The following is a 14,537-nucleotide window of genomic DNA, read 5'->3' as shown; positions in this document are numbered from 1 at the left end:
TTAGCACAATACCAAGAATTACCAGCTGCTCACTGCTTTTTTTTGGATGCAAATGATGACTAGTTTTGGGAACCATTCCAGCACAAAATTCTAGGAAGTCCCAGGATGCATCTGTAAGTATTTTTGGATCTCCCAGAGGTTGGAAACCCTACCTGTTAACTAGGAATTATTTTCCAAGGGTGAATATACATACAGGTTTCTCCTGCTATTGTTATGTAGAGTGCTTCCATGAGCCGGAAATGGCTTAAAAACACACACAAAACAACAACAAGAAAAAAAGGTAAATAAATTACCATTTATTTATATGAAAAAATTCTTGAGCATTCCCAGACCCAAAGATAATCTCTCTTGGGCTTTTATGATACCTTAGGACACATCTTGCTAACAGATGCACAAAATAAATCAAGAAAGAACACAGATGCTCAAAGACACAGTTCAAGGCTATGGCAGCTTGATTCTGAGATGCTGAGTGGGCTCCTGGGGAAAGAGCTTGGCAGGGCCATCCTCACTGCTCTGGGTGCACACTGCTCTGTGATGACTTGCCACAAAACGAATGTAGAATGCTATCTTCGATTTTTGCCTTTTTTTTTTTTTTAATAGAAGCAAAATCCTCTTTGGATTTCTTTCTGTTAGTTGAAAACTGGTACTAATAGAGGTCTTTTGTGAAAGTGAAATGGCTTAATGTGAATTTTTGAAAGGTGGGGCATATGTGCATATATTTTTAAAAAGGGCACGAGAATGGGGTTTGAAGAGTTCAAGCCCTCTCTTTTCTTGCGATCCAGTTCTACATGGTAAACAGCATTGATAATAACTTTGTTGGCTAAGAAAGTCAATGGCCAGTCTTTGCCAGAATCAATCATGCTTATCATATAAAGACTAAAATCTTTAAAATTAAGAGATACTTTAATCATGCTAAGTGTTTGACCAGTATTTTAAAAAACGCCCACAATTAACATTACCATATACTCCATATTGAAGTCAAGCTAAAATATGAATCTGACATTTAGGCATTAATTATTTTGAAAACATATAAGTACATGGGAAAGTTAAAAAATTCCACATTTTGCTATTTTTTCTAAGAATTTATTTTCTTTAATTTGTATTTTTTCATGAATGGAGGAAGGAAGTAATAAAACTATAGTTAACACACTTGATAACGGGTGTGTTGATAAGTTTGGAAAATTTTGGTCTTTTTGTTCATTTGTTTTCATTTAGTAAACATTTACTGTGTTCTAGCTCTCTGCTAGCTAGGTACTGTGTTAGCCAGTGGGGATACGATGGTGAATTGCACTTGATAGCATCCCCTTGATGTAGCCACAAAACAGACAATTCCAGGGGAAATCAATAGGTAAATGATTCAGGACACTATGAAATGAAGAAAATGAGCTTTTGTTGGACAAAAACAGCAGTTAACATATGATGATCTGACACTGGAGTTAACGTATGATAATCTCATCTCCTTTCCATAGTGCCTTGGAAAAACTTTAAAAGGAGGAAACACCCTCTATGACACTTCACATCTAGTCTAAGTGAACTCTCTCAATAAACAGCACCACTAGAATTTTTACTTAGGGTTGCCTGGACCCTCTAGGCAAAGAACGCCAAATACTCCTACTAAATTCCAAATAGGCGCAGGGAACAGGTAATAAAATAGTCCCTCTAGCTACGCGTTTAGCATCACCCAGTGCATTCTTTAAAGGCCATGTGGACCCTTCAAACTGGGAATATGTTTATTCGGTGCTTTGTTTCTCTGTACCCCTCATCCCTGAAGCTAAGAGGGCTCAGTTGCTTCAACTTTCACCAGCAAGAGATGCAACCCGAGCAGAAGGTAGGATGTGAATTTATTCTCTAACGTTTGCACTTCAGTTTCCAAATTATCCGTAAGTTATCGCTTAGGAATAAGCGGCCAAGTAGAGTTATGATTGTTTCATTCCTAAGTGTTGTGTCAGAAATAATTTCTGGTACTTCATAAACGCTGAATGAATAAATAGAAAGGGTTTAAAAACAAGGGTATGGAGCAGAGAAGCGCCGCGTAATTCGGATCCCCTATTTTACTTCGCCCACAGCTCAGTTTCAGGTGTCTAGATGTCGCGAGGAAGGAGCCCCGCGCCCGCTCCAACAAAGGGCCAGCAGCGCGTGGTCCCCAGCGAACCCCAGGCTGCAGTGCGAAGCTTACCCCGGCTTCCTCGCCTCTCCAACGCGGCCCCTGCGCTCCCGTCCCGGGCGGATTGGTGGCCTGCAAAGGGCACTGGGCGCCTTTAAATGCTAATGAGAGTCGTGCCCAACTCCGGAGCCAACTTTCCCCACCCTCTTCCCTCGCCCGCCCTTCCCTCCCGGGCCGGCGCGCCGCCTAGAAAAACTTGTGCGGGGCCATTTTTGGGGCAGTAAGATCGAGCGAGGAGCCCAAGACCGAGCGCGCAGCCCGAGAGCTCGAGCCGCCTCCGCCGCGAGACCCCACCTCGGCCGCCGCCGCCCGCGCCGCGAGATCCGCACCGGCCTCCCCGAGAGCGAGCCCCGGCCGCCGCGACCACCAGCCGCGCTAACCGCCGACCAACCGCCACCGAGGTGCCCGAGTGAGAGCAGAGGAGGCGGCATGAGCGAGGCGGGCGAGGCCACCAGCACCACCAGCACCACCACCCTCCCGCAGGCTCCGGCGGAGGCGGCCGCCGCGGCCCCCCAGGACCCCGCGCCCAAGAGCCCGGTGGGCAGCGGCGCGTCCCAGGCCGCGGCCCCAGCGCCCGCCGCCCTTGTCGCAGGAAACCCCGGTGGGGACGCGGCCCCCGCAGCCACGGGCACCGCGGCCCCCGCCTCTTCAGCCCCCGCCGGCGGCGAAGACGCGGAGAAAAAAGTTCTCGGTGAGTCAGGCGGCGGAGGGTGGGGGCTGCTCCGAGTGGGGCCGGCGGCCGCGGGCGGCTGCGCACGTGCGGGCAGCTCCCGGCTGCATTTGCCAGCGGGGCGGCAGCGTGACAGTCGGGGTGCCCGGCGCTGGTGGCCGCAGCCCGCCCGCCCTGCAGAGGCTCCCGGGTGAGCGCGCGGCGCCCTGCGCTCCTGTGTGCCCCGTGCGCGCCTCTCCCGGTCCCGGGCCAGCAGGTTGGGGGCTTCACTTTTGTCACCTAGGCGCGGGCACTGTCACACACTCCCGCAGTGGCGAATACCTCGGTCCAAAGAGGAGAAAAGAGCGACGGTCTGGGAGGGGGTACCCAGGGTAGGGATGGATGTGGATGTAAGGGAGGGACAGACACGTGGGACGGGGACTGTGGAGCCCTTGCTTGGGATCTGGGTGAGGGGAGGATTTCCCTCGGGGAAAAGTGGGGGAGAGGGGCACAGGGAGGGCAAGGTGGAGAGGCTTCTTGCTGAGAAGGCTCAGGTGTCTGTCCCGGATGCCCTTCCCACATGGGCACGGGAAAGACGCCATGCTTCTGGCGGCCACATGCCGGCTCGGAGGTGTTGCAATCCTCTCCGGGAAACTTAGGTCTTGATCCTATGTCCTCCCTCTGCCCGTTGCTGCAAGAAAACCATTCTGTGTTTGCCAGTCGCTTAGGCGTTTTCTTCTCCCCGGACTGTGGGAATGCGCTTGGGGCAGCAGCTGAAAAAACTTCGTCGATAGGGTGGGTATGACGTTTGTTCAGAATTTCCTTATCTAGGGACTTGTAACTTAGCAAAACAGATGGGAAGATGAGACGTTCGGGTTGGTGGGGCACAGCAGTGGAAAGGGTTTGTGCGGTCATTGTTGGTTTTGTCGCTTATTCAGCCTTCTGGAGGCTGAACGAACTCCCAGTGCAAGGCTTTAAGCAGGTGGGTGGTGAATAAACTGAAGGGTGTGTGCTTATGTCATTCACTCTTTTTTAAAACAGGAAAGTTAGGAGTTGGTGTAGGATGCTTCAGAGCAATTTCCAGTATTTTGGGGTGGGGCATGTTTGATCTCTGAGTCTTGCCTACCCAATTTCCTAGGAAGAAAATTGAAGGACTAAGGTGAAGAAAGTGTAATACAATTCCATGCCCCGCCTCCCCCCCTCCCCCAGGCCCGTTTTCTTGTTCTTCCAGGGCTTTTACTCAGTTACTGGGGGACAACATGCTAAATGTAACCTGTGTAGGTTAAGAAACAAAATTGCCCTAGTTTTGCTGGACTGAAAGTTACTCCAGTCTAGTCACTGTTGTATTGAGATATTGTTTCCAACAAGTGTTTCTTGGAACATGTCCATGTACAATGTCTGAGAGAGACAACCTTGGGGTTATACAAAGCAGTGTTAAGGTATATTCTTAATATTCACAACTTGTTTTTATATATAGGAACGTTGGCAGGTTTTCACTTGATCCTTGCATCCTTTTGAATCGAAACTAAACTGCTGGATTTCAGATGGAAGCAGTTATCTTTAAAGATGAAAGGAACAGATAAATTAATCGTTTTTTCTTAACCACCAACTGCTCAAGCCTCTACCACATCCCAGGTGATCATTCTGGAGGTTTTTCATGTTTCCATTGTAACTCCAACTCTTAAAATGAAGAACAGCCTTCCACATGACATTTCAGCACTGTTTGTCCCTGTCCAGTGTGTTCTGCCATCTCCTCTCCTTTGCCAGGCAAACACATGGGTGCCTAAAATGTGCCAGGCACAGTGCTGACTGAAATGGATTCTGGTTTTGGATTCTCTCATTCTACTTCCTGCAAACAGTCTTTAACTTCAGTGGATAGCCATCCATAGGCCAGAGAAAGTAGTTTACCTGAGTGAAAGAAAACTAATAAATATCCTGGAAGACATATGGTCTTCCTCGGTACATGCCCCCCTCCCTGCCTTCTCTCTTTGGGTATGTGAAGTGAGTTTATGGTTATAAAGCAAGAGGTGTGCATGGATGTTGGATCCCATGATGTTGGGAGTATTTGTGGAATTAGGACATTTTAAAAAACTACTTTGAGTAGTAAAAATGGCCTTCAGCTTGGATTGAAGTTAGATTTGAAAATTTCATCTTTTTTTCCCATAAACATTGCCTTTCTAATCAAGATCATTCCTTTGACAGTGTTAGACATTAAATACGAAAATGAATCAAACAGTTCCTGTCTTTATATTTTTCCAGGTCATTAATTTTTGGGCAAATGAAAGGAGGCACAAAAAGCCTATTATTTGAAATAATGTGTAACTTAAAAGCATATGGTTTATCAAAAATGAGCCTCTTCTGTGTACTGTTAGATCTAATACATTTTTTTTTTTCTTTGACCTGTTGCTCTAATTAGAATGCCCTAAAACTGAAGATTCCAATGGTTCAATCTCTGCATTGGAGAGATCTTTGTTACTTGGACATAGAGCTGGAGATTTCTCGTCAGTGGTGGGCTGAATGACTTTGGAGGCATAATGAGTTTTTTTTTTTTTCTTTGTTTGTTTCTTTCTTTTCTTTTTCTTTTTTTTTTTTTTTTTTTTTTTTACAAAGAAAGCTGACATACTTCTTTAGGCAAATCAATATAGCAAAACTGGATAGCATTTGGCCCACAACAAAGCAAAGCACTAATTACTATTTTAGTCTTGAATTTAAAAACCAAATCCTTATTGTTTATCCTTGGAAATTATCAACTTTGTATCTCAGTGTAGATTGTTGTTACTTTCATTCTCTACTAAACTTTTTTTTTTAACCATACTCTTATTGTCATATTTCCTGTTTCATTGAGTCTTGATAACTGCTCTATGTATTTCCTGAACGTAGGCATTTCCTAGACATTCTGAATTTAGCATTCACAGTTGATTCAAAGGAGTCTTCTCAAATCGTGCTTGAGGGCTGACAGATGAATCTCTGAAGGACAAGTTATATGACCATAGTATTTGTTTAGATTCTCTTGAATTCCGTTGAGTTCTGGTGTGTTGTACAGAAGTTGTCCTCATGATGGAAAGTGGAGGTAATCAGGTTAAAGAGGGGGATTTTGTAAAAAATGCTGAGTTTGACTCTCACCAACTGCAGAGAGTAGGGTAAACAATGAAACAGAAGCCCAAATTCATCACTCTGGTTTGGAAAGGCCTGTTACATCATGTCTCGGGGTGGTGAGTACAGACTGGGATTGAGACAGCATTGGTTCTATTATTACTCTTGACTCCTCTGATAGGCCCCCAGCTGGCAACTACACGAGATACTTTATATCTTTGTAGATTAGCTACAAAACAGTAGCTTTGTAGGAACTACCGGATTCACTTACTCAAGTTTGCTTTATATGTCAAAGCTTTATATGTCAAAATGTGAAAGTGCTGTGTTGGAGTCATTGGTACTTACTTTAACCTTGTTCATCCGTCTGCCTTATCTTTCATTGTGACCTTCTTTTGCACTTAAAAATTTTTTTCAGCATTGGGGCGCCTGGGTGGTTCAGTGGGTTAAAGCCTCTCCCTTTGGCTTGGGGCATGCTCTCAGGGTACTGGGATCGAGCCCCTGCATCAGGCTCTCCACTCTGCGGGGAGCCTGCTTCTTCCCTTTCTCTCTGCCTGCCTCTCTGCCTACTTGTGATCTCTCTCTGTCAAATAAATAAATAAAATCTTAAAAAAATTTTTTTTCAGCATTAAAACTTGGAGTTTTAAAACTTAGAGTATTTTTTGTTTGTTTTTTTTCCCTTAAATAATGCTTTCCAGTTTTAATTACTACGGAATTGTATAGACTTATGACCACTCTTTATCTTATGACTTTACTGAAAAGTTTAACGAGGAAGAGAGGTTTAGTCTTCTAAAAAGTGTTTTCCTGTGGTAGCTTCCCTTGCTCCATTTTCTTTTCCAAATATATTTTAGATTTAAGCCTTTAATGGTTTCCTCAGGTATGTTTAGGCTTTATATAATGCTATCAAGACCTTAGTGATATGAGCTTTATCTCTTTGTAGGTCAGATACTAATTTATCTGCTTAATCTTATTTTAGCCACCAAAGTCCTTGGCACTGTCAAATGGTTCAACGTCAGAAATGGATATGGATTTATAAATCGGTATGTGTGTATATCTCCGTACATGTTTTAAATGCATGTTTATTTTATGGCACCAGGAGTTTATAAATCTTTACCATACTTTTTAAAAGGCTTATGTAAGTTTGTTTTGTTTTATTTTTAACTGATGTCTGGAGTAAGTTTTAAGATTTGTAAGTACTGTCAACATTCTCATTTGTAAGCTACTGGTGTTGAATATTAATTAAAATACATTTCCAGAATACTGATAAGTAACGTTTTATAAAATTCCGTCATTAAAAGAAAAAAGGTGAGGGAGATAAATGAGAAACAGGTAGGGACTTAGGATAATTGGGACCATATCCATAACTTCACAGCTGGAGAAATGGAGTCTTAGACTGGTTAAGCAACTTTCCTAAGGTCACACAACTAGTGAGTAATTGAGCTGGATCTGTAACTCAGGTCTGGCCTGAGTCCTGTGTAGAAAGCGTAGTGTTTTCTTTAAGTGATTGTAGCTTCTAACCACATAAAAACGAGAACACAGCTGTAGGCTGTTGGGAGTATGAGGCTATTTTACATGATATTGTCATTTTTTTTTGCCCCTGCCCCCACCCTTAAAAAATTCCTTAATTTCTTCCTTATCTGATTTGGTGGGGTGGGGGGTGAGTTAGGGCACGAAGGATGTAGGGGTGCTGTTTTAGGTTTCAGTGTAAGGAGAGCCTAGTTCACAGCTGTGCCCTGTCCTTTTAACTGTCTTACTTTGCTTTACTGGGAGGGAAATCGCAGGCTCTGATTACATTCCACGTGATTTAGGAGGAGATGAGAGGGAAGGGATGTTTCTGTAGAATCTGCACATTTGGATCTGAGCACTCTGGTAGTATGGAGGAGTAAGACAGGTATCTTGCAGGTTTGAAAGTTTTTCACAAGGGCTGATTCCAGGCATCTGAGTTAAGTTGAGAGATTAAACAAAAATTTATGTTGTCTTTTTGAAGTCTTGGAATCAAAACCCATAAAAACATCTGTTCTTTTAAGTATTTCCATATACCTAGTACTTTTATTTGTGAATTTTTTGTCTCCCAACAGAAATGACACCAAAGAAGATGTATTTGTACATCAGGTAAGAAGAATAATAAATGTTATATTTGCTGTGTGAGGGGAGGGGTGTCTGTGATCTGCCCTTGTCTTTTTTCCAAAATGAAGTCCTATAAACTATTATTCTACTCTAAACTCTTACTGTGACTTTTATTTTTTTCAAGGGAGCTCATTTCCATGTTTTTAAGATTGGCAGGTAAACTCTTCTATCCCACGATATTAACTGTTTTTAGTTTTTATGTTTGCAGTAATATTCAAATGGAGTAATAATCAGTGAAGACCAGTTTCTAATTTTAAAGCCTTTGAGGCCTTAACAAAGTTGTTTCCATGTTAGCATCTTATTTTGCTGACTTTGTGGTTCCTCAGTGTTTGGCTGGAACTCATCTGACTTTTGCCTGGGTGGGTCTTGGTTAAAGCCCTTCTACCGGAGGAACTCTGACTTGAGGTAAATAAAAGCACAGTGAAGCAGATAGTTAGAGTGTGTATATCCAAGACATGAGAAAACTCCCCAATTCCCAGAATAGTCCTCACTCCTGTTAAAATGAGGCATGGTTGGGGCACCTGGGTGGCTCCGTGGGTTAAAACCTCTACCTTCAGCTCTGGTCATGATCCCAGGGTCCTGGGATCAAGCCCCGCATCGGGCTCTCTGCTTAGCAGGGAGCCTGCTTCCTCCTCTCTCTTTGCCTGCCTCTCTGCCTACTTGTGATCTCTCTCTGTCAAATAAATAAATAAAATCTTAAAAAAAAAAAAAAATGAGGCATGGTTAGCACATCTCCAGGTCAAAAGGTCCACATTCCTTTGGATTCAAAGGAAATGTAGAAAACGGATAAAATATGGGAACCGCAGGCTTCTCTCCTGCTGGTATCTTTGTCTGTCCTTACATTCCTGGCCTGGGATGCTATTTATTTCATCATGTATCCTGGACTTGTTTTATAATGTTGGTTCAAAGAAGATATGCCTCCCCTTGTTCTTTTTATATATTTAATTTTCAGTGACTTGTTTCAAATATGTGGGAGCTCTTAGCATATAACAGGAAGGTATAGAGCCAGGTACCAGCACATGGACCTGCAGGGCTGTCAAGTGGCTGGTTTTCTGTTTTTGTTTCCTTCTGTTTGGTGTTGTGGGTGGCTTTGAGGTGGGTGTGGTGACGGGAGCTGGGGATATCTAAGATTAAGCTCTCTAGTTGTGGTTTCTCTTGTTTACATTTCTGCTTGACTGGATATGTATCAGTCGTACCTAGATAAGGTGAATAGATTTTGTTGTTGTTGAGATATAGTGACTTTTGAAATCATAACAGACTGAAAGTATTGCATTTAATACCTAGAAGCTAATAAATAGACTCTTTGGGTAAAGAACTCTTGTGTCTGGTGACTGCTGTAGTAGAAGGACCTCCCAAGTTTCTGTACTGGTGGCCAGCATCACTAGCCTGCAAGCATATGACCTGATTCCAGCCCCCATGAGGTTGTGTGTGAGTCACCTCGATGTGTTGAGGCCTGCCCAGTTTAACAGGAAAAAGGGAAGGAGCCGGCAGGGAGGGGCTGTTTTTGGAATGGCTGAATGTTCTAACCGCGGGTACATGTATCCTGTCCTGAGCTGCCTTTCTTCCTCTGTGGGTGAGGTCTCTGCCCTATTGGCTCAATTTTTTCCCTCCTCCCTCCCACTCGAGTAAGGGAAGGGCTGGATTACACATGCCTAATCGCTTTATAAAATAAGGTTGACCTAGTTCCACAGAAACTCCGAGCCCCTTTAACTATTTAGAGATACCAGCTAAAGAAATGGAAATTCATTGCAGAATTGTTCTCTTCCCTCCACGGACCTGAGATAGGGAGAAAGGGAGGCCTTTTAACAGGCAGGTGTCTCCTGCCGCAGAACAGCTTCATGAACCTTTTAATGCATCATCAGGGAATATATGTGTAGGGATGAGTGAGAGATGAATGGTGTGATGGGGAAAATGCTGAATAAAGATCATACAGTACAGGGGTATGCATTTCCACCACCCACTCCCCCTATACTTTCCCCCATCAGGCTCTATCTTTTAGGCATTCTGCTAAATCACTAACCAGGCTTGTGTCTTGTTATCCATAAAGTGGCGGGGGTAGGGGCGGGTGGGGGGGAAGGAAGAGGCCAGATTATGATGATTAGTAATGTTTCATTCTTGAGATAATTTTGTGTATTCTGTCAGAAAATGATCCCTTTGGCATTTTTAAATTCCTTTTTTCTATTCTTCATCATCACTCCTTTATTCATATGTTTTACAGTTCCTCTTGAAGTTAGCAGTATCTCTTGTCTGTAGAAACCTCTCTACCTGCAATATGTATTTGTGTGTTCCTCATCACAGCACCTACCCCACCCCCTGCCCCAAAATGATGGATGTTCAGTCTGAATCTTAGATGCTTAATAGTTTGAGGGAACTAATAGTATCCAGTATCACAATCGGGTTGTAACAGAAGTATGTGGTAACTAAACACTCTGTTTAATCCATCTATCAAGAAAAATTTCAGAAGATAGCATGAATCCAGAAAATAATGTGCAACATAGTTTTATAATGGCTTTTGTTGGTTTTGGAGATCAGGTTAGTGGGAGAATAATTTTAAAAAGTAATTAATAATACACACAGTAAACTTGAAAGATGAAATCTGTGGCCAGTATTGATGTATACTTCATTTAGAATTTTATGTTCTCTTGACAGACTGCCATCAAGAAGAATAACCCACGGAAATATCTGCGCAGTGTAGGCGATGGAGAGACTGTAGAATTTGATGTGGTTGAAGGAGAGAAGGTGAGAAAATATTGTGGCTGGGTATCAGAGTGTGCAGGCCTGTGCTTTTCTTGCATAATAAAAGGTGCCTCAGCTCCTTTTGAATTAACATTCCTTTGGATTTTTGACAGGAAGAAGTGACATTTAAGTAGAAAAAAATTTATTTTAAAGATTTTATTTATTTGACAGACAGAGATCACAAGTAGGCAGAGGCAGCCAGAGAGAAGGGGGCGCGGAATGCAGGCTTCCTACTGAGCGGAGAGCCCAATGTGGGGCTCAATCCCAGGACCTGGAGATCATGACCTGAGCTGAAGGGAGGGGCTTAACCCACTGAGTCACCCAGGCGCCCCTAAGTAGAAAATTTTTGATTATTGAATATCATTATAAATGTTCTTTGACTTGTTATAAAAGGGCATTTTAATTTCTCATTTAATAAATGATGAACCCTGTTCAGTTATGGAGGGAGAAGCTAATTTTTCAAAATTTAAAGGAAATATTTTGTTTTGCTACCAAATACATACTCAAGTGTAGATTAAAATTTAACTTTAATCTCTGTACTCAACATGGGCTCAAACTGACAGCCCCAAGATCAAGAGTTGCATGCTTTGCCAGCAGAAACAGCCAGGTACTCATAATTTTCATAGTATTCAAAAGAGATAAAAGTTGCTTTGGGGAGAAAGATTTCTTTTTTATAAGTATAAAATTTTCATACTCTGATTTATAAGCACTTCTGCAGAAATAGTACACATTAAAGAATGCTTTATCCTAAATAAAAGAAGATTCAAAAAGTTATTTTAAAGATTTATTTATTTGAGAGAGAGTGTGTGTGTGTATAACAGAAGGAAAGGGAGAAGCAGACTCCCAGCTAAGCAGGGAGTCTGATAGGGAGTTCGATCCCAGAACCCTGGGATCATCAGATCATGACCTGAGCCAAAGGCAGACACTTAAGTGGCTGAGCCACCCCAGCACCCCAAGAAGATTCAAATTTTTAAAAAAGATTTCTTTATTTGAGAGAAAGAGAGAGCGTGTGCATGAACACACCTGGGGCTGGGGGCAGGACAGGGAGGGGGAGGGAAAGAATCTCAAGCAAGAGACTCCCCACTGAGTCTGGAGCCCGTTGTGGGTGGGGCTCGGTCTCATAAACCTGAGAGTGTGTCCTGAGCCCAAATCAAGAGTCAGACTCTTGACCAACTGAGCCACTCAGGCACCCCAAAAAAGATTCAAATTTAACGTAATCACTCTGTTTTCTCTTTGGCTTGGATTTTGGAAAGCCAGAAGCATCTCCGTAGACTGTGTAACAGTTTTGGTCAGATCAGGAACCATACGAGAAGCTAATGGATCATCTTGAAATGTATCTACAGAACTTTTTTTATACTGTTACATATTTTTCCAATATTAGTAATGTCCTTTATGCTTTGTTTTTAATCAACAGTCTATTACAGATATCAGTAAAATAATCTAGAATCAGAAAATATTTTAAAACCATATGTGGGGGGCTCCTGGGTAGCTCAGTGGGTTAAAGCCTCTGCCTTCTGCTCAGGTCATGATCCCAGGGTCCTGGGATCGAGCCCCGCATCAGGCTCTCTGCTCGGCAGGGAGCTTGCTTCCCTCTCTCTACCTGCCTCTCTGCCTACTTGTGATCTCTGTCTGTCCAAAAAAAAAATAAAAATAAAAATAAAAATAAAAAAAGAACCATATGTGGTATACCTGCCATGGTCGCTTGTGACAGCTGAATTAGAAACTGAGAGAATGACTAGTGAAGTACTGTGCAAGTGCTCTTTCCACTTACATGCACATCATTTTGTGGTCCACATTCTTTTTTTTTTTTTTTTTTTTTAAGATTTTATTTATTTATCAGAGAGAGAGTGGGAGAGAGCGAGCACAGGCAGACAGAATGGCAGGCAGAGGCAGAGGGAGAAGCAGGCTCCCCGCTGAGCAAGGAGCCTGATGTGGGACTTGATCCCAGGACGCTGGGATCATGACCTGAGCCGAAGGCAGCTGCTTAACCAACTGAGCCACCCAGGCGTCCCGTGGTCCACATTCTTAACAGCTCTCAAGCTGTTTTGCTGAAAGAGCAAAAGTTACTGCATTTAATAGAGAAATTTAAATGATTTTTTTTACCAATGTGATCCCTAGGCTGTCTTGCAAATGTAGAGTTTCAAGTCATCCACCAGTGAATGCTGATCTGTAGTGATTTCTGTTACCTCACTGAATCCTTAAAACTGTGTTGCCAGGTTATTTTTACCTTGTATGTTTTCAGAATGTGAGGTTTTACAAATTGATGTAGAGAGTGAAATACTGTTTTGAATCGCTTGTCTGAATTTTTTATGTTTTTGAAGCATTATTTTATCTGCCCATTTGAGAAGGAGAATGTTAAGTCTGTTTCAAGGATAATAAGGAGGGCTAAAGTGGCACTACATTTGTGGAAAACTATGTCTTGCTAAATCAAGGACCCTTTTCTGTTGCTGCCAAGATGGGAGAAGTTTCCCTCTCAAACACTCTGTGCTGGACAGAGCCATCTGAGCCCATGAATAGCTATTCTCCTAGTGCCTCTTAGAATCATACAGGTTTCAACATTTTTCTTTTTTTCCTTTTTTAAATAAATACCTTTTTTATTTGAGACAGAGAGAGAGAGCGCGCGAGAGCGCGTGCACGAGGCATGGGGAGGGGCAGAGAGAGAGGGAGAAGTAGACTCCTCACTCAGGGCTGGATCCCAGGACTCTGGGATAACGACCTGAGCCGAAGGTAGACAACTTAGCTAACTGACTGAGCCACCCAGGCGTCCGGTTTCAATATTATTCTAAGAAGATAATGTGTCAGTTATTTTCCTTTGAGCAACATTCTTCCTGGCCTGGCATTATTTCTCTTATAATCGTATTATATTTACCAGTTTATGTTCTTAAAGAGGTACATCCTGTCTTGAACTTAGTATGCCGAACAGGAAGGAAAAGTTGAGGTTGTGTGAGCAAAGAAACTACATTCTAATTAGTACACCAAGCACCTTGCTCACCTTTTTAATACCTGGGTGTATTTTATTGAGGTTCTGATAGGAATTGTGAGTATGTTCTGCCAGTCTTTAACATTCTGACTGTCCCAGGCTGTTTTTTTGGGAGGTTGGAGGGGGATGGTGTTCAGCATCTTTTAATTTTGAGGCCATCTTTGTTTATTTTCTTTCTTTTTTTTTTTTTTTTTTTAAAGATTTTATTTATTTGACAGACAGAGATCACAAGCAGGCAGAGAGGCAGGCAGAGAGAGAGAGTGGAGGAAGCAGGCTCCCTGCTGAGCAGAGAGCCCGATGTGGGGCTCTATCCCAGGACCCTGAGAACATGACCTGAGCCGAAGGCAGAGGCTTTAACCCACTGAGCCACCCAGGCGCCCCCATCTTTGTTTATTTTCTTACGCAGGGTGCAGAAGCAGCCAATGTGACTGGACCAGATGGAGTTCCCGTGGAAGGGAGCCGTTATGCTGCTGATCGGCGCCGTTACAGACGCGGCTACTATGGCAGGCGCCGTGGACCTCCCCGTAATGTATGTTGTCTCTCCTCTTAAATGGTGATGAAAAAAATTTTCATGTCTGAAATTAAGTGTGCATCCTTGGAGTGGATAGATGTATCTTTTCTTGGAGGCACAAAATGATTTTTTTTTTTTTTTTTTGGGTGGGAAATTTTTTTTTTTTTTTAAAGATTTTATTTATTTATTTATTTGACAGAGAGAGAGATCACAAGTAGACAGAGAGGCAGGCGGAGAGAGAGAGAGTGAGGGAAGCAGGCTCCCTGCTAAGCAGAGAGCC

The 14,537-nt window shown here is 42.9% G+C and overlaps 1 protein-coding gene across 2 annotated transcripts in view; it reads left to right on the top strand.

The window, feature by feature from the left end:
* Nucleotides 1–2,338: 2,338 nt before the first annotated feature.
* Nucleotides 2,339–14,537, top strand: part of YBX3 (Y-box binding protein 3) — a 26,792-nt gene continuing 14,593 nt past the window's right edge. Inside the window, exons 1-5 of one of the 2 annotated variants that reach the window (XM_082738388.1) lie at nt 2,339–2,855; nt 6,880–6,943; nt 7,982–8,015; nt 10,680–10,769; nt 14,153–14,275. In XM_082738388.1, the coding sequence (XP_082594514.1) occupies nt 2,594–2,855; nt 6,880–6,943; nt 7,982–8,015; nt 10,680–10,769; nt 14,153–14,275 (573 nt within the window). In that variant the 5' untranslated portion in view covers nt 2,339–2,593. The remainder of the gene's footprint in view (nt 2,856–6,879; nt 6,944–7,981; nt 8,016–10,679; nt 10,770–14,152; nt 14,276–14,537) is intronic. The other variant, XM_082738389.1, reaches the window with a different exon arrangement.

Source organism: Mustela nivalis (genome assembly GCF_964662115.1).
Source record: "Mustela nivalis genome assembly, chromosome: 7".
Classification (NCBI taxonomy): domain Eukaryota; kingdom Metazoa; phylum Chordata; class Mammalia; order Carnivora; family Mustelidae; genus Mustela; species Mustela nivalis.
The sequence above is the reverse complement of the archived record's forward strand: the minus strand, read 5'-3'. Positions and strand labels throughout refer to the sequence as shown.